Below are 27,580 nucleotides of genomic sequence, written 5' to 3'. Positions count from 1 at the left end.
TGTGATATAATAAGCCAGTGGTTTTCAACCCTTTTCATGTCGAGGTCAATTATTTATTTGGCATTTGAGCCACGGATCAACATTTGATGACATTTAGCCTCTGACCCAAGACTAAACACACACACACACACACACACACACACACACACACACACACACACACACACACACACATCTCATTGTCCAGCTCAGTCTTGTGGCTTCTCTGTGCTCCCGCCTGCCATCTGCTGGTGAAACACGGTATGGTCTTTCCATCTCTGCACCATCCTGGGTTTCAGCCTCTGATCAGGAAGACGGTCAAAGTGGCTTGTTTTATATTATGACGGGCAGAAACACCCGTCATAATATTTCATACAGAAAATGTAACTAATTCAGCAGCAGTAACATTAGTGTTTGTCACCGACATGTTAGTGAGGACACAGTTTGTTTTTTTCTGCATAGTGCAGGGTATACGTATCTGAATGTATGAATGTGTGTTTTTTCTAAACACCAATGCAACTATCAAAAAGTTTAATTTCATACAATTTGTAATGGGGTCCCTGATTGATTTAAATATGTATTAACAGTTTGCAGAATTACAGTACATTTCAAGCACAAACTCAATACAAAGACTGTTAACCGTGAGTGGACGACCCAATTAAGCATTACACTTGTTTACAACAGGGTCCACCTCGTTCAATTCATCAAAACATTTAGAGACGTACAAATAGACACTTCTATATAGTCAAAGAACAGAACAGGAATTCATCATAAAGGAAGCAAAAAGGGAAAAGCTGTGTCGCTCTCTCAGCTGAGGGGCCCAAAGATCTAAGGGTCCGGGGACCACCAGTGGTCCTTGAGGAGGTTCCGGGTGGTCCCCATCAGCTAAATGTTGGAGAGTTGGTAACCAAATGGACCCTTATTAGATCTTCAACTCCTGAGTGTTAAATTAAACTGTCCATTTGGTTTCATTTGACACTCTCAAGAGTTGAATTATTTATTGTTAAAGGTATATTCAGTGATTTCATTCAAAAAACCTTAGGTTTCGTTTTTGGCTGTGGGACCCAGCCTTTCGTCCAATCAGGATAGAGAGTCAAAAACGAAACCTAAGGTTATTTGAGCCCCAGGGGTTAACTGGGGACAGGGAGGAACTCCTTATATGGCCAGCACACTCTATAGTAGGGAGGATTATCACAACAAAACAAAAAAATAAGTGATATTTGAATTAAGTGAAATCACTGAATATACCTTTAAACATTACTTCATTTACAAGAATGTAGAATGATTTTTATTTTGACCAACGTTTTCCATTTATCTCTCCTAATGCTGCCACATCAATAAAGCACGAAATCTCATCCAACAAACTATAACAAAAAATGGAGGCTAAATGTCATCAAATGGTGTTCCGTGGCTCAGAATAATGCAGATTAAATAACGGGCGTTGATGTGAACGGTCTTGAAAACCACTGTAATAATGGCACACGCCAGCGGGCGGCGGTGGCTCAGTGGTAGAGGATGGTAACGGCAAGGTTGCCGGTTCGATCCCTGTGAGCTCCCCCAGAGTTAGTGTTGAAGTGTCCTTGAGCAAGACTCTGAACCCCTGATTGCTCCTGATGTGCTGGTTGGTGCCTTGCATGGTTTCCGCCGCCATCGGTGTGTGAATGTGTGTGTGTGTGTGAGTGTGTGTGAATGTAATGCACAATCCATGGATAAAGGCGCTATATAAATGCACCATTTACCACAGTGAATAAAATGCACTCACAGCTTACCAAAAACCACTACTCCACCAACAAAAACTAGAAACACACCTCTTCAGATTAGCCTTCTCCAGCCTACCGTAGCACTTTATTGAGGCTTCCCATCATGTATTTTATTATTATTATTATTATTAATATTTTTCTCTTAACAAATATCTTAAATGCTGGACCTTCTCATGCCTATTTTTATCTCGATGTCTGACTTTATGCACATTCACTCTCTTGTCTTGTATTGTGTTGCTGTAACCTATATGACCTGGGGCAGCGGTGGCCGGACGGTTTGCGGAGCGGTCTTGATATCGGAAGGTCGCTATAGTTCGTATCCCCGGACCGGCACGTTAAAATTACCACCGCTGAAGTGCCCTTTATGGACAAGGCATTGAACCCCTACCATGAAATGTTCTATGAGCAGGGCCTGGCTGTAAACAAGTTCTTGAGCTTAGTCCAGTTACCCTGGGTAAACATAGTACCTTTCCTTTCCTTAGTCCAGTTACCCTGGGTAAACATAGTACCTTTCCTTTCCTTAGTCCAGTTACCCTGGGTAAACATAGTACCTTTAGTCCAGTTACCCTGGGTAAACATGGTACCTTTAGTCCAGTTACCCTGGGTAAACATGGTACCTTTAGTCCAGTTACCCTGGGTAAACATGGTACCTTTAGTCCAGTTACCCTGGGTAAACATAGTACCTTTCCTTTCCTTAGTACAGTTACCCTGGGTAAACATAGTACCTTTCCTTTCCTTAGTCCAGTTACCCTGGGTAAACATAGTACCTTTAGTCCAGTTACCCTGGGTAAACATGGTACCTTTAGTCCAGTTACCCTGGGTAAACATGGTACCTTTAGTCCAGTTACCCTGGGTAAACATGGTACCTTTAGTCCAGTTACCCTGGGTAAACATAGTACCTTTAGTCCAGTTACCCTGGGTAAACATAGTACCTTTAGTCCAGTTACCCTGGGTAAACATGGTACCTTTAGTCCAGTTACCCTGGGTAAACATAGTACCTTTAGTCCAGTTACCCTGGGTAAACATAGTACCTTTAGTCCAGTTACCCTGGGTAAACATGGTACCTTTAGTCCAGTTACCCTGGGTAAACATAGTACCTTTCCTTTCCTTAGTCCAGTTACCCTGGGTAAACATGGTACCTTTGCTTTGCTTTGCTTACCTAACTGTAAAGCACTTGATGTATGTCCTGCCTGTGAAGCACTTTGAACTACAACCCTGTATGAAAGGTGCTATATAAATAAAGCTTATTATTATTATTATTATTATTATTATTACAGGTACAAGCTGTTGAGATATTCCAAAGAGAGGCAGCATCTGGACGGCCTCAACAACCTGCACTACGGCCCCGTGGACGTGTCCCTCAGCAGCCTCTACAAGAACATCAGCGTGGAGCTCAGCCCCGACCTGGCCCCCATCGCAGACTACTGACCTGTGGCCCCCCACAGGGGCCACACCACCTGCAACCCCAGCTGGCCCCCCCCCCCCATCGCAGACTACTGACCTGTGGCGACCTGCAACCCCAGCTAATCCCCATCGCAGACTACTGACCTGTGGCTGCCCGCAGGGGCCACGCGACCTGCGCCCCATCACCGCAGACTAGTATTGACCCGTGGCCCTCGACAGCGCGTCGGGGCCACGGGTCACCAACCCCAGCTGGCTCCCGTCGTCATGGCAGACTGAAGTGAAGTGTGACCCTGACGGTGGCGCGTCAGTCAAGTCAGGGCCACACTTCAGGGGGCCGACACGACCTCCTGCACCCCCAATCTGGCTGCTCCGGCGGGGGGGGGGGGGGGGGGGGGGGGCACAGTCCAGGGGCCACACACCGACCTGCTGGGGCTCCCATCGCAGACTACTGAACTGTGGCCCCGTGTGTGTGTGTGTGTGTGTGTGTGTGGGCACGCGTGTGTGTGGAGGAGGAGGAGGTGGTGCTGCCACCACGGAAATGCTGCCAGGAAACGTTAGCCTAACTCTATGGGGGAAAAAACACAAAAAAAAAAACACAAAAAGAAATCCAGACTAAAGAAAACAAACAAAACGAAATATGAGGAAAGAATTTAAGAGGCGCGGTCTCTTAAAAAGTGAACTCTCGATTGTGCGTGCGTGCGTGCGACCGTGTGTGTGTGTGTGTGTGTGTGTATGTGTGCAGCTTCTTGTCCGTGTCCGTTTGTTTCCGCGTGAAGAAGTGCATGACGACGACATGCGAACGACATGTGAACGGGCGGGCGGGCGGGCGAGCGAGCGAGCGGGGAGAAGCGCCACATGTCGCTGCATGTCTAAAACGTGTCCCATGCTGGCTTTTTAACGCGATAAAAAAAAAAAACTAAAAACGAATTTAACGCATCGAACTCTGGGTGTTTTTCGTCGGAGGGCGGGAGGGAGGGGGGGAAGGGGGACGACGATGCAGCGACCTCGACTAACCCGACGTTTACTGCGAAGCCTTAACATGTCTTAACGGACCGCCACGGCCCCTCCCCCGACCCTCCGCTCAGAGCTCCTCCCAGCGCCGCTTTGCTTCCCACGTCGTCTCGTTGTCAAAAACGTAAACGGCCGGTTCTCACGACGTAGCGGTCGAACGATATCGCTGCCGGGACCGATTTTTTTTTCAAGTTAGCGCCGCTAACACGCTTTGCTACGAAGCGTTTGTTTGTCAGCTCGAAACCCCCCCCCGGTCGTTATCGGAAGCCGATACCGCCGCCGCCGCACTGCGTTATATACATTCGGCGTTAGAAAAAGCCAATGACGTTTCCGTCTCAATCGTCTTATCGTTTTTTGTACGTACGCTTTCATTTTTATTTTTTTTAAGAAACAAAAGTAGTCCCTAAAAAAAAAAAATGAAAATTGTGACTTAGGTACTCACTTTTTTGATACGTTCTATTTATTTTTTTACGTTTTGTTTTTTTTTGCTTTGTTTTTTAATCAATGTTTAAAAGAAGCACTCGAACGAGAGTGCTTTGCAGCGTAGGGTTTTTTTTGTAAAGCGCGCCATGGCGTTGCCGCTAGTGCTGCTGCTGCACCAACCTGGCAACCCGCATGCACAGGAACATGTATGTACATAATTAGATAACCTCAATCCGCTTTGAGCACATGGAACACATGATATGTAAATATTGGCCTTTTTCTGATTATTCCAGTGGGTTTGACTTTGATCCGTTTTATTTTGTGTCTTTTTTTTTTTTTTGGCAGCTATATCTTTCTTTTTGAGGACTTTTAATGGCGAGCGAACGAGTGGCTCCTTCACCGAGCAGAAGGACGGCTTTATAGACGATATCTATAACTTTATAGACCAGGGATGGGCAACTTTGACGATGGAGAGGGCCACTATGTTTCCACACTCACTCCCTAGGGCCATATATTACTGTCGTAATTCGAATTGGAATCCTGAAAATTTTCATTTTTATGTAATTTCAAATGCCTTTAATTATACGCGTGTTGAGCATTGAGCTACTAATTTAGACTGAAGTATAATTAAAGCAGGTCATGTTTGCATGTTGTGGAATTGTAAACAGCTGGAACCAATATTATTATTATCAGTATTCTGATATTAACCTGAGGGCCACATTAAGTGAAGGTGGGGGCCGCATGTGGCCCCCGGGCCGCCAGTTGCCCACCCCTGTTATAGACGATATCTCTGTCTTTATAGACGATATCTATAACTTTATAGACGATATCTATATCTTTATAGACAATATCTATATCTTTATAGACAATATCTATATCTTTATAGACAATATCTATATCTTTATAGACAATATCTATAACTTTATAGACCAGGGGTGGGCAACTGGCGGCCCGGGGGCCACATGCGGCCCCCACCTTCACTTAATGTGGCCCTCAGGTTAATGTCAGAATACTGATCATATAATATTGGTTCCAGCTGTTTACAATTCAACATGCAAACATGACCTGCTTTAATTACTTCAGTCTAAATGAGTAGCTCAATGCTCAACACGCGTATAATTAAAGGCATTTGAAATTACATTAAAAAAAATATTTTCAGGATTCCAATTCGAATATAGCAAAAATAGCCGTTCTACAAGCTCAAAACGTGTCACAGCGCGACGCATTTTGAGCTTGTAGATCGGCTATTTTTGCTACGACAGTAATATATGGCCGTAGGGAGTGAGTGTGGAAATATAGTGGCCCTCTCCATCGTCAAAGTTGCCCACCCCTGTTATAGACGATATCTATATATTTTATAGACGGACAATTTTAGGCCTCAAGAACAGGAAAACAAACAAACAAACAAAAAAAGAAATATCCAAATCTCAAGATTTGACGTTGATCTTTTTTGCATGCCTTAATTTATTGTTTACCGGGTGTTTTCTTTTCTTCTTTTTTCTCCCTTTTTTCTTTTTACATAATTTATTTTGTATCATTTCAAGATGTGTATATTTTTTCATTATTTTATTTTTTTTGTTCTTCTTCTTTGTCACATGTATTGCTTTTCCCGCCTTTTTTATTTGAGTGGTTTTTTGCTTTGTGTTTTCTGGAGGTGCACTGTGTGAATACCAGGTGTGAACACCAGGTGTGAATACCAGGTGTGAACACCAGGTGTGAATACCAGGGGTTGTAAAGTAGAGTGCTGGGGCTCCTTATTAGGAAAGGGAGAGGACTCTGGGGTTTAGGGTAAAAGTGTGTAAAAAAATAAGAATTTAGTGCGCTTAGGAGAAGTCAATGGTCCCAGGTGTGTGTGTGTCTGTGAGAGTGATTTTGGCTTGCATGTCTATATGGTGTGTGCGTGCGTTGTATGTATGCGTGTGTGCGTTTTCGTCTCAGATGGCGATGTGTGTGTGTGTGTGTGTGTGGTGCTGGACCATGTAAAGTTGGAGGGGTGGAAGTGGCCGTCCCGGCCGTATTTGCGGTGCGTCCTTTACCTTTCATACTCTCGCTGAAGGAGACAGTTCAGTTCAGACCGACGGGCCAGAATGAGAGAACCGCTAGCCTACGGCCGCTAGCCTACCGCTAGCCTACTGCTAGCCTACCGCCGCTAGCCTACCGCTAGCCTACGGCCGCACGCTGCGCCGGCTATAGCGTCGTTCTCGAATGGCAAAAAAAAACAAAAACAAAGCCTTGAATCTTATGGGCCATGAAAACTTTAATTTTTTAAAGTTTTGAGCACTACAAGGATTTATCGAGGAAACGTTGGGCTGTTTTATTTATTCACTTTTTTTTTGTTACATTTCTCTTGTACAGTATGTATGTATATTGTATATTGCCTAAATTTGGGCAGTGAGTTATTTGATTGTACTTTGCTGGTGATGTTCATTTTCTTTCTTTTATGTTTTTTTTTCCAAATGTGTGTCGGTACGGAAGCATATTGCTGCCATGTCGGGACAAAAGAAATATGTTTTTAATGAGATACTTATCTTATATCTTACGTATCTCGTTTAACCACTTATAAGATAACCCATTAAGACCACGATGGAATCTGTGTCATTTTAAAGATTATTTCAGCTAGTAAAAACCATTATTTTATACTTTTAATTTTTTTTGCAGATCTACAAGCTCATATCGATTTGTGCCGTGCTATGCAATGGATCAAAAGTATTTTTAAAGCATTTTAACTCCAATCTTCTGGGAGATCCCTACAACAAAATATTTTCAGATATATATCATTTTGGACGTGAAAACATTTGAGAACCACTGACTGAAAAACACGTCCATTTTCCTGACAATAATAGGGTTTAAATAGTTTCTTTTGTTTCCTTATTATGGCAGAAATATGCTTCCGCTCGTCCCAAACAGAACTAGTCAATCAGAGATAGCCTATAGCTCCTCCTGCTCCACGCTGGCACCGCCGCCCGCAATGGCTTCTGCCTTAAGCACCTCAGGGTGCTTGACTCCCCCCCCCCCCCCCCCCCCCCCGTCGGTTTTGGGTTGTCCCTCCGAGCGGGGGGGTGGCACGGTTGGGTGGAAACCTCATTATGTCCAACATTGTTACTTTTCGGGGTTCAAATTCGAGTCCTCATTTTGGGCACAACCCTTTTGTTTTGGGCACAACATTTTTCAAAGATTGCATTTTGTTTTTGTCAAAAAGATCTAACTTGACTATTTCCCCTTCCCCCCCCCCCCCCCCCAGGCGGTGCTCGGCGTAGGAGCGGCAGTATGCAGAGGGGCATCTGTAGACGTTTACAGACTAATTTCCTCTAAAGTAGAACGGTGCTTAATTCTCAACTGGCTTTCTGGGGTTTTATCTTTGCTCCAAATTCTTTAGCTTTTTACAGTATATGTGCCATTATTTAAGCTGCCAGCCAATAATGTACCACACTGGGTCATTCGAGGACACTCTCTCTCTCTCTCTCTCTGCCTCCGGGACTCTATCGGTGCCGTTAAGTGTTAATCAGTGGTGGCTTCCATACCGTTATACACTACCGTATTTACATGGTGTGTACCGTTATACACTACCGTAAATACATGGTGTGTACCGTTATACACTACCGTAAATACATGGTGTGTACCGTTATACACTACCGTAAATACATGGTGTGTACCGTTATACACTACCGTATATACATGGTGTGTATGCCGCACAGAAGGGAAAAAAGCATGTATTGGCCTTAAGTCGTTACTCAATCGGACATTGCGTTGGAGGTGCCAAGTATAACGTCCTTTAGCCACGTACGCTGTCCCCACCCTGGTCTTCTGTCCCCTCATGTCTCCATGTGTCACATTGTCTTTCAGCGTTTACACCCCAGGACTAGCAGGCTGGACATTTAATCCGGTCAAACAAACAGTTCTCAAACCTTTTAATTTCACTCTAAGAATGAAAGCCTGATATTTATACTCGTCAAACACGACGAAATTGGTCGATCGATCTACAAAGCCTGCGAACGATGCGACGTGCAACACATTGTTAGCTTTGTTAGCTACAGATATGTTTTCTAGGTTTCTTAGCTATAGTGGCTATAGCACACGACACCATCATAGGACAGTGTATTAAAATAAAATGAACGAAGCATTAGTTAGCGCCAGTGTTATATTATCTATAGTATCATGTTTTGAGTCCTGAATGATGCCAAAACAGTTGAGAAACCTTTAGCTGAATTAGAGGAAGCAGTCACTGGAGAGCAGGGTTCATAAAAGCCTAGTTTATACAACAACAAAAAAACACACACAAAGCCGCTTCGCTCAACGGGAATAACCAGTGTTTTTTGTTTTTGTTTTTTTTCTTTATTTTTGTGCGTTGTGGCATAATTTTCTCTTTTTAAAATGTTCTTTTCGGTTTGAAATTGGGGTTATTTGTCCGCCAGACGATGCGGTATATCGCCCCAAAGTACGACTTATTTTCTATTTTTTACACGTTGTACATATTGTTAGGTAATGCCTCTGAGGAAGTGTGTGTGTGTGTGTGTGTGTGTGTGTGTGTGTGTGTGTGTGTGTGTGTGTGTGTGTGTGTGTGTGTGTGTGTGTGTGTGTGTGTGTGTGTGTGTGTGTGTGTGTGTTGGGTAGGAGTTGTTGGGCAGGCCGGGGAGAAGGAGGTGGGTGGGATTATGAGCCTAATTTATGCAGCTGTCACACGTAAAAATAAACGCATAAAAAGATGGCAGCCCTGGCGAGATAACAACACGTCACGGTCATATCAGATATCCTGCTATGGCGGCTTCCCCCCCGTTGTCCAGAGGAACCAGGCCTCGTACAAAGAGTAATTATTACGGGCAATTATGGGCACTAGATTTGCCCGTAAACCTCAAGTTTCAGCAGGCATATACAGTAATGTATACGGTAATACGGTATACAGGTGTACAATTCAGGAGTTTACACCAGAGTTGGTTGGAAGGTTTAACGGGAGCTTCCTGTAATATACACATCCGTATCCCATGCTTTTTTTGCGCAGCGATACACATCCTGACACAATCTCCAGGGACACAGGACTGACACGTTCCAAGAACTGGGAGCAGCAATGGCTGACAGAACCCGATAGAAAGACGTGTCATACCCCTAGGGTAGGTACCCTCACAAAAAACATGCAGTAATCCTGGTCTCTATACTGCCTCCAGCCGGGGCGCCTGATGGAGGGGAAAGGAACTGGTTGGAATAATGTGTTCCTTCCACGCGCTACGTCCAACCAGGGAAACTCCCCCCCCCCCCTGTCAGGTGTAAAAGGAGCAACTTGGACACTCAGGCATGAAGGAAGCATGAGTTCAAGTCCGTTGCTCTCCCCTTGTCCCCCATATATGGGGACTAGGTTGGTGGACGGTGTGTAGAGCCCACGATCACATTAGATGATTGACACAGGGGTGAAAAATGGGTTACAAAATCGTGGGATAAAATGATGACGATGATGATGACTTTAGCTCGCTAGGACTGCTATCTTTTGTGCGACGTGTAATGAAGTTTAAACGGGGCTTTGGGAGTGCTGCTGCTGGCAGGTTATTTACTTTGTTCACTCACGGTTTACACCCACCCACACCTAACGACCGACCGCGACGTAAACGACAAAAAAACAAAAAAAATAATAGACATTTCAGATGCTTATATTCAACATTACACAGTTGTAATGTAGAGTATTACATTTTTTGCAGTATTCATGATATTTGTGCCTTGAGTTTAATTTGTATCGCTTTGCGTTCTTGAGTGAAAGAGAAGGATTTGAATTTATTTTATATTGTTTTGTACTGAAGTGCACATTTCATTTTATTTGTCCATGGTTACTTATCTTCAGTCAGGTGTCTTTGATTGAGAATAGATTAAATATGAAGTATATTTCAGGTGTCTTTGATTTGAGAATTAGATGATTAAATATGAAGTATATTTCAGGTGTCTTTGATTTGAGAATAGACGATTAAATATGAAGTATATTTCAGGTGTCTTTGATTTGAGAATAGATGATTAAATATGAAATATATTTCCACGGCAGCTGACAGGCGGTCTGATGATGAACCAATTGTGCTGATTGGCCGAGCCCGGTGTCAATCAAACACCGTCCAATCAAAAGCTCTGTGCATAGGGTACTTTTTACTTTGCCTTGAACTGGGTCTAAAATACAGATTTAACTTTAATTTAGCATTATCTGAAATTGGTTTAACATACGTGTAAACCTTAAGGAGTGTGTTTGAAAATTAGTTTATCATAGTTCAAACGTCAAAGTACATGTTTGAAGCCCTGACCACACCAAAGGGTCACCATGCAACTCTTTTGTCTGTTGAGGTACCACATTTTGGAAGATTTACCAATTCAATACCTGATAATTTGTGTAGCAACACCAAAATTAACAGCCTCAGAGCTTGGGATTAACGTGTAACATATCAACATAACAACATATCACACCGCAGGGACAATACGCTAAAACCGTCTCCACCCTTTGGTGTGCTTTGGGCTTTAGAGCCCCCCCCCCCCCCCCCGTTAAAAGGTTTAAAAAGTACCCTAAAGGTGGTTTGCACACCGGAAACGTTTTTTCGGAAAAACCGATGGAGAAACGCAGCTAAAGAAATCCGAAAAACGCTCTCTGTGTGCAGTGACCCTAACCCATTTTGGGCGGGAACCCCTTTTGGTGTTAGCATCATGTCATGCTTTAGCTATTAAAAAATAGAAGATATACAGCTCGTAGCGCGCCACCGAGTGGCGCGCTACAAGCTTGTTGTAGGTCTATTTTTTTTTAATCATTTTTAGAATCTGATCTCAGGTCAGAATGGGTTAAGCGTGATCTCTACACTATCCTTCGGGCCATGTTGGTGTTATTTTCTTTATTGACAGGGTTAGTGTTACACAGAGTAGTCTGCAGTGAAGCTAGTGTTGTAGTTTACCTCTTACAGAGATGCCTAAATATTTTATATGATGACGTGTTTATTTTTATTTTTTTTGGGGTCTTTGCTTCAATTCTCAGTCTTATTTTTCTTCATGTGACATATCGTGGCGAAAGAGGAGGGGGGGGGGGGGGTAGCTTTGTGCGTTGGCTAAATGGCCATGTTAGCATCGTTAGCATCCCTCATTCAAACTTGGTGAGATTGCAGCTAGCTGCTGTAGCTTTAAGTGTTTTGGGGTATAGCTTTCGGGCAAATGAAGCTTTTTTTTGTTGTAAATGTACAGTGTCTTTTGTTTTAATCATCTGGCTTTAAACCTCCTATTCGTCAGACTTTTATGAAGAAGAACTGGACTAGAATTGAATCAAGTGTCAATTAATTAAGATATTGCCTTTTTTTTCTTTCTTCCTTCGGTTCTCTGCCGGCATTAGTGGCTTGCTGAACATTGCCGACATTATGTTTGCTGGTCTGCTGTTGGATAGACTCCATGCACACATACGCCATTTTGGAAATAACTCTTCCGACTTCCTTCAGGTGTTACTTACCGATGACACTGATGAAGGTTCTCTTCTGGTCAAACAGAGTCAGTGTTAATGACACTAAAGGTTCCATTCTGGTCAAACAGAGTCAGTGTTAATGACACTAAAGGTTCCATTCTGGTCAAACAGAGTCAGTGTTAATGACACTAATGGTTCCATTCTGGTCAAACAGAGTCAGTGTTAATGACACTAATGAAGGTTCTCTTCTGGTCAAACAGAGTCAGTGTTAATGACACTAAAGGTTCCATTCTGGTCAAACAGAGTCAGTGTTAATGACACTAATGAAGGTTCTCTTCTGGTCAAACAGAGTCAGTGTTAATGACACTAATGAAGGTTATATTCTAGTCAAACAGAGTCAGTGTTAATGATACTAATGAAGGTTCTCTTCTGGTCAAACAGAGTCAGTGTTAATGACACTAATTAAGGTTCTCTTCTGGTCAAACAGAGTCAGTGTTAATGACACTAATGAAGGTTCTATTCTGGTCAAACAGTCAGTGTTAATGATACTAATGAAGGTTCCATTCTGGTCAAACAGAGTCAGTGTTAATGATACTAATGAAGGTTTTATTCTGGTCAAACAGTCAGTGTTAATGATACTAATGAAGGTTCCATTCTGGTCAAACAGAGTCAGTGTTAATGACACTAATGAAGGTTTTATTCTGGTCAAACAGTCAGTGTTAATGATACTAATGAAGGTTCCATTCTGGTCAAACAGAGTCAGTGTTAATGATACTAATGAAGGTTCCATTCTGGTCAAACAGAGTCAGTGTTAATGATACTAATGAAGGCTCTGTTCCATTCTGGTCAAACAGAGTCAGTGTTAATTATACTAATGAAGGCTCCATTCTGGTCAAACAGAGTCAGTGTTTTTTTTGATTGATTGATTATTGTATTAGACAATAACAAATGCAAAACAGTACATGGTACAGTCAAAGCATATTTATCCCAAAAGATAGCACCGGAAAAAGACCTTGCGGTCTCGTTTCCATTCGGGTCCCAATGCATTCATTCGTAATACAATGATGACAGTAATCGAGATAACCTCAAAAAACATTAAAATTATTTACAGGTGTAACTATACCAAAAAAATCTAAATACCAAATAAATCACTCTGAAGGGGGTATAGGGAGGTTGGGCAGTCATCTTCTCTCCTTTTGATTTGTTTGTTTCGGGGGAAGGGGGCGGGGCATTCCACACCTGAGTGGCAGTGCTGTGGAAAGTGAATTTACCCATATTTGTTCTATATGTGGGACGCACCAGATCATCATTTATACTGCCTCTAGTGTTGTGGCTGTGAGAGTTGCTCACCTGTTAATGACACTAATGACGGTTCCATTCTAGTCAAACAGAGTCCGGGTGCTGCTATTGTGAAATGTTGGCTCACTTTAAACACTCGGCTACACCAGTGGGTCTCAAAGTGTCCTTGAGTGGGTTCCAATAAATGGCCCCGTACGGGTGTGTAGGCCATAACTCTGAGAGTGTACAAATGGAACCATAATATGGACCCGTTTCTACACCCTCAGAGCTGTGGGGGGTCCTTGAATTAAATCAAAAGGTTTGAGAACAACTGTAGACTAAACGGAACAGAGCCTTCAGTTATCATCGGTAACTCCTGTGAAGGAATTGGCCGGCTGTTTTGTTTTGTTGTTTCCAAAATGGCTGCCGTGCACAGAGCCTATTCTGCACAGTGTTGCCCTGTACTGTACTGTACTGTACTGTACGGGGGTCCGACAGAAGACAGATTTGCGTGAAGTGTTCTCCTCGTGGCTCCCCATTTCACTCTCACTCGGTACTGTATGTCATATCATTCAACCGACTGGCGGGATTATCGTCTCGTTTTAAAAGAAGTAAAAAGAGAACCAAAACATAGACCAAAACCATGTGGATGTGTAGCAGCTACTCTCGCACAGCTCTGGTCGTGTTTCGGTCGAGTTCATTGGCTAATATCAGCAGCATGTGCTATAGCTAGAGACCCCGCCCCCTCTATGACGGTGACCTTTAGCTATTATCATCAACTCTTTGGTATAAAAAAAAAACAAATATAAAACTGAGTCTGGAATTGAACTGTTGGACTTTGTATTTTATTGTTTTTTTTTAATTTATTTAATTTTGTTGGGGTTTTTTTGTCAACTGAAGACAAATAAAAACACTTCATTGCCATATTCTGGAAAACAAACTGTGACATTGTGTGTGTTGCCATTCGTCATTTTGACACAAGATGTTTTCACGAACCTATAATTCAGGGGTGGGCAACTGGCGGCCCGGGGGCCACATGCGGCCCCCACCTTCACATAATGCGGCCCGCAAGTTAATTAATATCAGGATACTGATATAGTATTGATATCAGCCAAACCCGCTTTAATAACTTCATGATTAGCATTTAATGACTAGTATTAAAATGTTATTGTCTTTTTGTGTCCAATGTGGTTATGTTAACAGTTCATGAAGTTAACATAACTAGGCCTATATAATTAATGCATTTGAAATTCAATAAAATGGTTACTTTTCAGGATTCCAATTCAAAAATAGCAAATAATGATTCAGGTTTTCAATTCAAATATAGCAAAAAATAGCTGATCTACAAGCTCAAAACGTTTGAGCATGTAGATTGGCTATTTTTGCTACGACAGTAATATGCACTGTGGCCCCTCTGGAGTGAGTGTGGACATATATTGGCCATCGTCAAAGTTGCCCAGCCCTGCTATAATTCCTTCCTGGAGAGTTCTGGTGGTCTGGTTCGGCCCAAGTGAGAACTGAACATAATAGCCGTGTAGGTTCCGACGTGGACATGTTTGTCTGCTTTGCTCTCTCTGCGTTGAAGTGCAGGTTGAGGTCGTCTTTATTTTTGTGGTTGTAGGTCGTAACAAAATGGATGCCCGCAAGAAACGTGTGTTTGTTTGGGCTGTTTTCACAACAACACAAGCTGTGGAATAGTTAACAGTAGCCTCAATGTTGCATGAAGAGAAACTTCATGAAGATATTCTGCTTAAATGTGTAGAACATGCTATTAATATTTCAAACCCTAATAGGAACGGCACACACACGCCAAATAATGTGCTGTGCGTGGTGTGAACACAGAATGGATGTTGACTTTCTCCATTTGATTACCTTCAGCTACACTTAATGCTGTCGATATATAGCCTAACAGATCAGCAATTTACCTACTTAACGTTAATTGGTTGCTCTACTCCATCGTTGACTATTCATCAGTCCAGCATGAGCAGAATGTGTCTACAGGTCGACTTATTGGTTCCCTTGTCCTTAGAATGACTTGCTATATTACTATACTATAGTATATACTAATATATACTATACATTACTAACCCTAACCCTACATGTAGTCCTATTGCTTCCCTTGTCCATAGAATGACTTGCTATATAGAGCGTCGCAGTCCCTCCCCCTTTCAGAACGACCAGTGGCCCAGGAAATGAAATGCAATGCATTCTGACCATAGGATTTTCTTTAAGTATTTATTTAAAGACGGTTACGCCGCGGACAAAGCCAACTCGGATCGTGACAAATCATGACAATGAACACAATGTTTTGGGCCGATCAAATCATTAGAAAGAAGAAAATAAAGGCAGGAGACAAGACTATTTGTTTTGTTTTTCTTCTTATAAATTATTTGATCGGCCCAAAACATTGTGTTCATTGTCATGATTTGTCACGATCCGAGTTGGCTTTGTCCGCGGCGTAACCGTCTTTAAATAAATACTTAAAGAAAATCCTATGGTCAGAATGCATTGCATTTCATTTCCTGGACCGTTCGTTGTTCTGAAAGGGGGAGGGACTGCGCCGCTCTATTACTATACTATACCTGTAATATATGCTATACTATACTAACCCTACAACCTATAAAGCAAAATTCTCTAATTGTAATTCTGATTTAACCCATTTTGAGCGGGAACCCCTTTTGGTGTTTTAAACATGTTTTAATTAGGCTATTGAAAAATAGCAGATCTACAAGCTCATAGCGCGCTCATAGCCGCTATGAACTATTTTTGAAAAATCGTTAAAATGTGCCTCAAATCTTTCCGAAAATTGTCATTATTTAAAAGACTTTTTTTCGACGTCATTCCTGAATGGATTAAGTATAGCATGTGACGTGTCAAACTGTGTTTTTTTTTTTTTTTTCATGATTCTGAATATTTCGCACGAAAAACACTCCTTGGGCTAAAAACGCCCATAGCTACTTGCCCAAATGTGATAACCATCACATTTTGTGATGATAGCTATGGCGTTTTTTAGCCCAAGGAGTGTTTTCCGTTAGAATCAGGGCCTGATGATGTGACCTGGGAGTGTGATAGAAGGCCCTGCCCTTGCATCACTCTTATCAACATAATTATCGTTGTACAGTTAGGTTTAGTTAACAGTTCTGGTGCTTGGTGTGTTCATGCAGCCCTCAACGCTTAAAGGAGAATTTCGGACTAGAAGACTTTCTTACCTTTATCTGTAGTTGTTGTTGTAATATCCAACAGGCTGTGTACTGATAATAAGTACATTGCATATTCAGTAGTTGTTACGTCCCCACCAAAGAGGTCCAGGTGTTAGTTTGTGCAAAAGCCCATTATTGGCTAATTCGCTTATTTCCATCGCTCAAAAATATTTTTTTCTATATATCTAATCCTCTCTTCATAATGTAAATAGTATCCCAAGCGGCACACAATACTACTTATTACGATGGAAATAAGCGAATTGGCACTAAAACCCAACCCCCATTGAGGGCTTATGTGGTAAGGGAAATAGCCAATAATGCCCTTTTGCACAAAATAACGCCTGGACCTCTTTGGTGGGGACGTAACAACTACAAATAACACCTGGACCTCTTTGGTGGGGACGTAACAACTACAAATAACACCTGGACCTCTTTGGTGGGGACGTAACAACTACAAATAACACCTGGACCTCTTTGGTGGGGACGTAACAACTACAAATAACACCTGGACCTCTTTGGTGGGGACGTAACAACTACAAATAACACCTGGACCTCTTTGGTGGGGACGTAACAACTACAAATAACACCTGGACCTCTTTGGTGGGGACGTAACAACTACAAATAAAGGTATAAGAAAGCCTTCTAGTCTGAAAAACCTGTAGGTAATGTGAAAAAAGCAGAACAGGGAAAATCCACAGTGGTGTTACAGCAGCTGCTTTATTGCAATATAAGCTATATAGGTGAGGTGTGTAGTGTTAGTGTATTTTGTGCAGACATGCACACACATAATATATACAGTATATATTTATATATTTATATAATAGGTAAATGTTATGGATGTGCGTTGACCACCACGGCCGTGGTGGTGTAGGAGTACGGACTGAGCAACAGAGCCAAGGTGTAGTGACGATGTCCGTCTGCGTGGGCCTCGAACACCACCTGGAAACATGTATATAAATTATATACATATACAAATATACCAGTAAGAAGCGTCGCGTGCACACCTGCCTGGGTGACCGCAGAGAGCTGGCACTTTGGAATGGGGGGCTCAGATCAACACATCCGCCTGGGTGACAGCAGACTGCTGGGTGAGTGCTGGCGCTTTGGAATGGGGGGTCAGATCAACACATCCGCCCATGGGTGCACACATACCTCAGATGTCGCCCTAGGGCATGGCCAAGGCAGGCACCAGGGTGCTTAACCCATTCTGACCTGAGATCAGATTCTAAAAATGTCTGTTTGAAAATGACATTTTTCTGAAAAAGCTATGTTTCTATGTCAGTCATTCTTCGATTTTTCTAAAATATCAGACCTACAAGCTCTTAGCGCGCCACTCGGTGGCGCGCTATGAGCTTGTAGATCTGATATTTTGCAATAGCTAAAGCATAACATGATGCCGACACCAAAATGGGTGCCCGGTCAGAATGGGTTAAACCTCAGATGTTGCCCTAGGACGTGCATGGCCAAGACAGGCACCACGGTGCTCATACTGTACCTCAGCAAAAAACATTTTGGCACTTGCAACGGGCAACTTTAAAGTCTTTGAAATGTGCTAATATATTTCCCTTCGAATGTTGTGCGATACCTCTTTGTGAACCACAAGGTGTCCTCCCTACCCAACCACACAAGGTCTAATCTGTCTCAATGGAAGAGTACAGTAGGTGATGGCCTCCTCCGTCCACTGTACATGTACCTGTACTAGTTATACTTATATACTAGTCGGTTAAGGTATCAACTCACCTCTGCTAGTTCATAATGGAATGTATCCCTGCAGGGTCTAGTGACCAACTCACCTCTGCTATAGTTCATAATGGAACGTATCCCTGGGTCTAGTGACCAACTCACCTCTGCTATAGGTCATAATGGAGCGTAGCCCTGGGTCTAGTGACTGACTCACCTCTGCTATAGTTCATAATGGAACGTATCCCTGGGCCTAGTGACCAACTCACCTCTGCTATAGTTCATAATGGAGCGTAGCCCTGGGTCTAGTGACCTAACTCACCTCTGCTATAGTTCATAATGGAACGTATCCCTACCTCTGCTAGCTCGTGGAATGGAGCGTAGCCCTGGGTCTAGTGACCTAACTCACCTCTGCTAGCTCGTGGAATGGGACGTAGCCCTGGGTCTAGTGACCTAACTCACCTCTGCTAGCTCGTGGAATGGAGCGTAGCCCTGGGTCTAGTGACCTAACTCACCTCTGCTATAGTTCATAATGGAACGTATCCCTACCTCTGCTAGCTCGTGGAATGGGACGTAGCCCTGGGTCTAGTGACCTAACTCACCTCTGCTAGCTCGTGGAATGGAGCGTAGCCCTGAGTCTTCCAGTAGGTCTTGGTATCAAACTCCACGCGGTAGACGGCGGGGGGGAACTGCTCCTCTGTGATCAGACTGTGAACCTCTCCGATCACATCCGTCGCTCTGCCGGTGGCGGGAGAGAAAAAAAAGTACTCGCTTGTTTTATACTTATATACTTTATACTTATGCAATGTAGAAATACGAATGTAAATGCTAAACTGCCTCCCCCTGGCCAGCCGGGGCGCCTGATGGAGGGGAAAGGAACTGGTTGGAATAACGTGCTCCTTCCACGCGCTACATCTAACCAGGGAAACTCCCCCCCTGTCAGGTGTAAAGGAGCAACTTGGACACTCAGGCATGAAGGAAGCATGAGTTCAAGTCTGTTGCTCTCCCCTTGTCCCCCATATATGGGGACTAGGTTGGTGGAGGGTGTGTAGAGCCCAGGATCACATTAGATGATTGACACAAAAATGGGTTACAAAATCGTGGGATAAAAAAAATATATTTAGAAAAAAGAAATATGAATGTTACAAAAGTAGTAGAAGTATAAAAGTCCGGAAATGGTATCAAAAGTTTTGGTACCGAAGTAGAAATTATACTCATTATGCAGAATGTCCCATTTAACAAGTTGAAAGAAAGAGAGAAAGAAGCAGATCTACAAGCTCACAATGTGTTGCATCGAAAGTTAATTCACAACGCATTGTGAGCTTGAAGATTTGCTATATTCAAAGGGCTGAAATGTACAGTACACAGGGCTGAAGTGGTTAATGTATGTTTTGTAATCAAAATATACAAATGAACTAAGTAGTAACTAAAGGAACTTTAAATACTTGTAGTGGAGTAAAAGTACAATATCTGCCTCTTGAGATGTAGTGGAGTAGAAGTAAAAGTATTGGAAGTTGAAAATATTCAAGTAAAGTACAAATAAATACCTGAAGTACAGTACTTAAGTGACGTACTTAGAACTATACTGTACTTTCCACCACTGCACTCTATGACACATCGGGGGGGGGGGACGACGACCAAAGGTTCACATGATCCATTCAGCCGGTTTCAACAAGCAACGAGGTCAGGAGTGTATCGTCTGATGTGACATACTGTACTGTACTGTACTGTACTGTACTGTAGACTCACCGTATTCTAGCGTTTCTGGGTCAGGAGGAGTTCAAACAAACCAGCCATGCAGTTCAAACAAGTAGACCAATACATTTCCCTCAAGGGCCATATGGCATTTGGCTAACGGTCATAAACTTGTGTCGTTCCACTGTTGCATCAGATCAACTCACATATGCTTTTTATCTGACTTCACTGGCCAATTTCACATGCGCAGTAGCTGTTATATCGCTCAAAATAACACAGTATATTTAGAAATGTATCATAAAATATTGCAACAAACAACACCTACTATTAGTAAACAAACCAACAACAATATACAAATACTGATACTAATAATAATGATACTATATCACCTTGTTAAAACACAATAACAATAAACAAAAATGCAATAATATTGTAAATCACTCAAAATGTGCTTTAGGTCAGTTTTGGCTCCTGCAGCCTGCGTGCTATTCACTGTGTCAGTCAGTTCTGTGCTCCAGTGTCGTGTTTGATTACTTTGCTATGGATTCTACTTTAGCATTAATGTTATTTTGTGTTACTTTGGAGACTATGCCAAGCACAGCCCAAGAGCCACATGTAGTTAGTCCGCAGAATACGTTTTCACTGGCGAAAGCTACATGGAAACTAAATGAAAGCTAAGCTATAACGACTGAAACTAAGACTAAATATATTGACAATTTCGTCAACAAATAAAAAACAAACTAAAATGTTAGGAAGGGACTAGCGGACAAGAGATCCAGTATAAATAAAACAAGTCATTTTACACTTGGTTTCATGCTGAAAATAGCCGATCTGCAAGTGTAACAAGCAGTGTAAAAATCAGTCATTACGACGGCATCAAGGCCCGCCAAAATGCATTTTAGTCAACTAAATCAACTGTAGATTTAGTCGACTAAAATATTATGATATTTAATTGACTGAAACTAAAACATTCCAGGTGACTAAAATGTGAAAGACTAAATGGAAACTATTCAAGAGACTATGACTAAAACTAAAATCAAAATTTCCTGCATGCCAAAAACAACAACAAACTGGCCTAGACTGTATCAAGGACTGTCTAAAAAGGACGAGACGCGAAGACAACATGGCGTCGCCCATACGGTCTTCCCGTCCGGTCCTCTTTAGACAGTCCTTGGACTGTATAGGGAACCTTTGGCACCGGTTCTACGGCGCCAACGCCGGCCCAAAGGAGGGGGGTCACTGGCACACACTGGCATAAGTGAGAGAGAGGACGTTTGGTTTAAAACAAACTAATTCAAAAAGGTTTAGTCCAACTAAAGGAAGTCCCTCACATTTGCATTATGTAAATTACATCCTGCACCTAATTCTACATTTGTTAAAACTGAAGTCTGACTGTTGAAGGGAGTCTGGGAGATGGGTGGATTATTTCCCTGAGTCTAAGAAAGTAATTTAAAAAAAAGAAGGGAATTTGTGGACAATCAAAATATGTTGGAATTTTTGAGTGCATGTGTTTGGTCTGACGGAGCATTGGTCCGATCGACAACCTACCTCAAACCCTCACCCTAACCCTAACCTCCCCCGGGGCAGCACACCTAAACCTAACCCCAACCCTCTCCCGACCCCCAGCGCAGACCCTCACCCTAACCTCCCCCGGGGCAGACACCTAAACCTAACCCCAACCCTCTACCGACCCCCAGCGCAGACCCTCACCCTAACCTCCCCCGGGGCAGACACCTAAACCTAACCCCAACCCTCTCCCGACCCCCAGCGCACCTAAACCTAACCTCAAACCCTCACCCTAACCCTAATCTCCCCCAGGGCAGACACCTAAACCTAACCCCAACCCTCTCCCGACCCCCAGCGCACCTCGGACCAATGCTCCTTCGGAGTAATGGTTTGTCGGATCATAGTATGCCTCCCGGAATGTTTTATTTTGTGTCATTAAAATGTTATGTTGACATGGCACACTCACTAGAGAGTACAAAACATGGCACTTCATTTAAAAAAGGTTGCAGACCCCCTGCTACTGTACGGCTTACCGATAACACAAACTCACTACATCTCTGAGAAACAGAATCCATTCTTTTTGGGAGCAAACATGCTCTCAGTAAAGTAAATGCAAATGATTTCAAGGTCAGAGTTGACGACATACTGTAGTAATCGCCGGCAAATAATCTTGGCTGTATTCTTGACAACAAACTGACAGGTGAAAGCTTGGCAACAATGGTAATCAAAAAAGTAAACCAAATTAACAAGATTTCTGGGCAGAATGTCCTCGTTTGTCAACAAAAGTGCTCTCAAGACTCTAGCTGGAGCCCAAATTCAGCCCTACTATGCTTGCACCTCTTGGTTCTCAAACATCATAAGCTACAAACCTCCGAAAACAAACTAATTCGACTACTCCTCGGTCTGGGGCCCATGACCCAAAGGACATTCATTTTACTGGCCCAAGTGAGCAAGTGGAAGGTGCATTCTGCTGGCCCAGAGGGTCTAAATAGTAGGCCTACTTCCGGGCCACCGGGCCATTTATAATCAGGGCTGCACACAACTTTTTTACCATACCATACCATACTATCTTTATTTCTATAGCACATTTAAATAACAACAAGTTGTACCAAAGTGCTTTACAATAAAATAATAAAAATCACAGCTTCATTTAAAAAACAAACAACATACAGTACACAGTGTCACTTTCAACATCAAAAAGCTCATACTATGCTAGGAAAAGCCAAAGAATAAAAATATGTCTTGAGGCGTGATTTAAACACCTGAAGAGTGGGGGCCTGTCTTATGTGCAGAGGCAGCTCATTCCAGAGCTTGGGAGCTGCGACTGCAAAAGCCCGGTTCCCTCTGAGCTTCAGCCTTGATTTAGACACCACCAGGAGAAGCTGGTCAGAGGACCTGAGGGTCCTTGTGGGAACATACGGTTTGAGTAGTTCAGAGAGATAAATGGGTGCCAAACCATTTAAACATTTGAAAACAAAAAGCAAAACTTTAAAATCAATCCTGTATCGCACAGGAAGCCAATGGAGGGAGGCTTTTTGGTCTAGTACTCAGAGGAGCACCTGGAGGAGTTACTTGGTGCTCCTAAAATGCGGCGACCCGTCTCGCCGAGATGGATAAAAGAAATATGCATGAATAACTTATAGCAAAACGATATTTATTGGATAAGTGGGGACTGGGGAGTCAATGGAGAGTATTGCAACTCTAGATTCATCCCATTATAAAAAGAAATCTAGAGTTGCAAATTGCAGCTATAGGTCCATGTGTATTCCAGCCCTATAAAATTATAATGTATTTTCCTGATGGAGTTTCTGCCCGACAGCAACACCAATAATAACCAGTTACAGTGACCGGTAGGTTCTCAGACGTACAGTGTACGTACCCAGTGACCACCGGAGTCCATTCTCCGTTGGCTCCTCGCCGAAACACCTTGAGCGCCACGGAGGCCGCCGGCGTTCCCTTCACGGCGTCCAGGATCTTCACCATCAGCGGGCAGTGAGTGTCCGACTCGCCGTGCTTCCCCTGCTGGCACATAGAAAGACCAGTTCACACATTCTGACCTGAGATCAGATTCATACGAGGTTTCCACTGGACTCACACTGGTCTGATTAACCCATTCTGACCTGAGATCAGATTCTAAAAATGTCAGTCGTTCTTCGATTTTTCCTAAAATAGCAGACCTGCAAGCTCGTAGCGCGCCACTCGGTGGCGCGCTATGAGCTTGTAGATCTGCTATTTTTTCAATAGCTAAAGCACAACGTAATGCTAACACCAAAAGGGGTTCCCGCTCAAAATGGGTTAAAGATGTTTATATTGTTACATCTTACATGTCAGTGGTTTGGGGACAGAAAATGTACCTGTATATCTCTACTGTATATCTACTGTATTATAGTATATATATATATATATATATAGTTTTAGTCATATTTGAGTCACCTGAAACGTTTTAGTGTTATAGTCTAGTTTTAGTCGAAAAAATATTGTACGATTTTAGCCATCTATTCTAAATCCACATAGATCTATATTGTTGACAAAAATATGTTGCCGGGCCTTGATGGTTCGTTAATGGCCGGCTGATCTTACACTTGCTTGCATGCTGAAAATATAGCAGATCTACAAGCTCAGCTTGTAGCTTAGCAGTAGTCTAGGATCATAGGTAAACCTATATAGCTTCACAGTGTTTGAACTGGCTGGTTTTGGTTTGTTTGAACTCACCCTGACCCAGAAAAGCTAGAATACGTTGACTAGAGTCTACAGTATGGAACCGTACAGTACAGTAAAACGGCGCCGGGCCAGTCGATGACCTCCTGACCCCCCTGCTGTACAGTATGTACAGTATGGAACCGTACAGTACAATAAACGGCGCCGGGCCAGTCGATGACCTCCTGACCCCCCTGCTGTACAGTATGTACAGTATGGAACCGTACAGTACAATATAAACGGCGTCGGGCCAGTCGATGCACTCCTGGCCCGTGCTGTGTGAAACTGGCTGTGTTTGTTTGGGCACTGGGAGGGGGGGGGGGGGGGGATACCTGGTGACCTCTCGGCCCGGTCGTAAAACAATAACAAGGAAATACAATAGTCAAAAGAATAGCATTTGGTCCTCTAGTCCATAGATATTTTAACATCACACCCGTGTGAAGTGACTATAGTGAGGGGCGCTAATATATTAAAGTCTAACGCATGTTGATTAGGTGATGTAAAACAAACGCTGTCGAAGGCCGGCCTCCTTCGACACACATCGCTCCAACAAACTGCAGCAGCCAATGAGGCATCTATTTTTTTAAATATCTATGTCTCTGCACGTGCCTGCCTTCCCCTATTGGCCCATTCTAGCCCATTCTGACCGGGCACCCATTTTGGTGTCGGCATCATGTTATGCTTTAGCTATTTAAAAATAGCAGACCTACAAGCTCATATCGCGCCACCGAGTGGCGCGATACGAGCTTGTAGGTCTGCTATTTTTGAAAAATCGAAGAGCGACTGACATTTTTAGAATCTGATCTCAGGTCAGAATGGGTTCATCAGACCAGTGTGTGTCCGGCGGAAACCTCGTATGAATCTGATCTCAGGTCAGAATGGGCTAGGACATGTTATGTGTGTGTATAGTCTGAAGGATAGCACACGCTGACCCTCGTGTGTGTGACATCACAGTACAGTGGAGAGCAGAGGGTCAACCACCTCCATGTTGTACTGTAGGTCACTGAACTGCTCCACACACCGTTCACACACATGGCATTTATTACAACAATTACAAAAGTGGCACAAAAAATAATGAAGATCTGCAAGCTCACAACACTGACCAACTTTGACTGAGAGCCTGCCATCGTGCAACCTCCAGCTTTCAATGTATTTACATTTTATCCAAAATAAGTTAATAGCACAGGCAGACTCTTCACATACTAGAGCATGTCTGAAATAAATGTAAATATGAAATAAATGCTTAAACATGTAGCTAGGTGTAATGTTAGAGACCACAGAAGACATGTAAATATGAAATAAATGCTTAAACATGTAGCTATAGGTGTAATGTTAGAGACCACAGAAGACATGTAAATATGAAATAAATGATTAAACATGTAGCTAGGTGTAATGTTAGAGTCCACAGAAGACATGTAAATATGAAATAAATGCTTAAACATGTAGCTAGGTGTAATGTTAGAGACCACAGAAGACATGTAAATATGAAATAAATGCTTAAATATGTAGCTAGGTGTAATGTTAGAGACCACAGAAGACATGTAAATATGAAATAAATGCTTAAACATGTAGCTAGGTGTAATGTTAGAGACCACAGAAGACATGTAAATATGAAATAAATGCTTAAACATGTAGCTAGGTGTAATGTTAGAGTCCACAGAAGACGTAAATATGAAATAAATGCTTAAACATGTAGCTAGGTGTAATGTTAGAGTCCACAGAAGACATGTAAATATGAAATAAATGCTTAAACATGTAGCTAGGTGTAATGTTAGTCCACAGAAGTGAACCTTTCAAGCCTGTTTTCTCAACTCGCTGTTTCTCTGCAAGACATTACTCTATAAGCCATATCTCCAAAACTGGTGGGTCAAACTGAACAACCAATATGTCAATTTGAAGCTATGATTGATGCGGATCTATTCTACACCTTAACGTTTTATTTTATTTTATACAAAATAACAGTATGGATAGCGGGCCCAGGGATGTTGCCGATGAGACATTTTGGCCGATATCAATATAATTAATTGCTGTTATGGCCGATAACCGATATTACCGATGTCGATATGATCTCATTCTGTATTGAAAAATCATAGGAATTTTGTACATTCTTAAAAATACATGTAACAGCGTATCTGCACTGCATGCAGGCTTACGCAAGTCAGACTTAACCTTTAATACCTTTACATTTAATACAGTGAGCTTGTAGATCTGTTCTAGCTGTTACTGTGGGCTTGTTTATCTGTAAAGATAGACCGATTGATTAATCGGTCTGATTGATTAATCGAACCGATGCCGATTAATCTAAAACCAACTAGAATCGGCCGATACTGTTGTGTTTGCAGATTAATCTCCCATCAATGCTATCTCCACACACATGCACACACACACGCACACACACGCACACACACACACACACACACACGATTCAATTCAAAGGGCTTTATTGGCATGAGAAAACATACGTTTACATTGCCAAAGCAGAAAGAACAATACAACAACACAGCAATACAATCAAAACCAAAATGATTTGAAGGTCAGAATCTTCAATAGATCAAATTCTATGTACCAAGATATCACACACACACACACACACGTACACGTACACGCACACGCACACGCACACACACACACAACTCACCAGAGGAGCAGCGTTACAGAGGAGGACAGCTGTAGAGACAACAAGGGCCACACATAGCAGGAATCGAACCATTCTGGACTGGCACTTCTATGGTTGCCTACAAAGATCCACACAGACCACACTCACACACACACACACACACACACACAGAATGACCAGCCTGAACATTACACCCTTATACAACCCAGTGCTGGTGCCATGCACAAACCATCCCGCGACACACGCCCACACACCGCGACACACGCACCGCGAAACACGCCCACTCTGTCTCCAAACAAACTGATAGAGTACAATTTACAATTTACAATTTAGGCATTTAGCAGACGCTCTTAATCCAGAGCGACTTACATTTAAGCAAGAACAAAAGCATGGGAATACATCACATAAAAGCATTTATCAATATCATGAAACATGCGTAAGCTAAGAAAGTAACAGTGGAATATCTATATAATGAAACTATACATACACTATACATATAAACTATACATATTTACTACTATGCTATACATATGTACTATGGCGTGCTATAACTATATACAATACAATTATAGTGCTGTCTACATAACATGCTATAAGTCTGTGTCAAATGCTATCTAAGCCAACAGAAATGCTATCTAAGGGGTTAGGGTAAGTGCGTAGAGTAGAGAGTAGAGTTTATTTATTTTGGTCATTAAAACAAATCAATACAGTGCCTGTTTTTTTTTTTTGCAAAAGAAACATTGACCAAAAAGGTGTAGGCTGAAGCCTAAGCTTATAGTGCCTTCTAACCCTTCTAACAGATAAATGTCTTTCAGAGATAAAATAATACAACAAAGAAAACAGAAGGGAGAAAAAACAACAAGAAAACAAAACAAAAACAAACAAACATAACATAAAACAAAAACAAAGACAGACAGGACAATATACAGTT

The 27,580-nt window shown here is 42.5% G+C and overlaps 2 protein-coding genes across 2 annotated transcripts in view; one reads left to right on the top strand and one right to left on the bottom strand.

Annotated features, from left to right (window-relative positions):
• Positions 1-3,167, top strand: part of b4galt6 (UDP-Gal:betaGlcNAc beta 1,4- galactosyltransferase, polypeptide 6) — a gene marked incomplete at its 3' end in the record, with an annotated part of 51,717 nt that extends 48,550 nt beyond the window's left edge. Inside the window, exon 10 of the mRNA XM_083767264.1 lies at positions 3,017-3,167. Coding sequence (XP_083623390.1) covers positions 3,017-3,167 — 151 coding nt within the window. The remainder of the gene's footprint in view (positions 1-3,016) is intronic.
• Positions 3,168-17,285: 14,118 nt separating this feature from the next.
• LOC310860042 (transthyretin-like) lies at positions 17,286-26,745 on the bottom strand (the record flags this gene model as incomplete). The annotated part of the gene is made up of 4 exons (XM_083766803.1): positions 26,671-26,745; positions 23,215-23,354; positions 18,737-18,872; positions 17,286-17,393 (listed from the first exon to the last, which is right to left on the bottom strand). Exons 1-4 carry the CDS (start codon positions 26,740-26,742, stop codon positions 17,286-17,288), a joined length of 456 nt encoding a protein of 151 aa, XP_083622929.1. The 5' UTR covers positions 26,743-26,745.
• Positions 26,746-27,580: the final 835 nt, after the last annotated feature.

The sequence above is a fragment of the Protomyctophum parallelum genome, assembly GCF_964188405.1.
Source record: "Protomyctophum parallelum genome assembly, chromosome: 6".
In the NCBI taxonomy this organism is placed as follows: Eukaryota; Metazoa; Chordata; class Actinopteri; order Myctophiformes; family Myctophidae; genus Protomyctophum; species Protomyctophum parallelum.
Note: the sequence above shows the minus strand (reverse complement) of the source record. Positions and strands in the feature narration are given on the sequence as shown.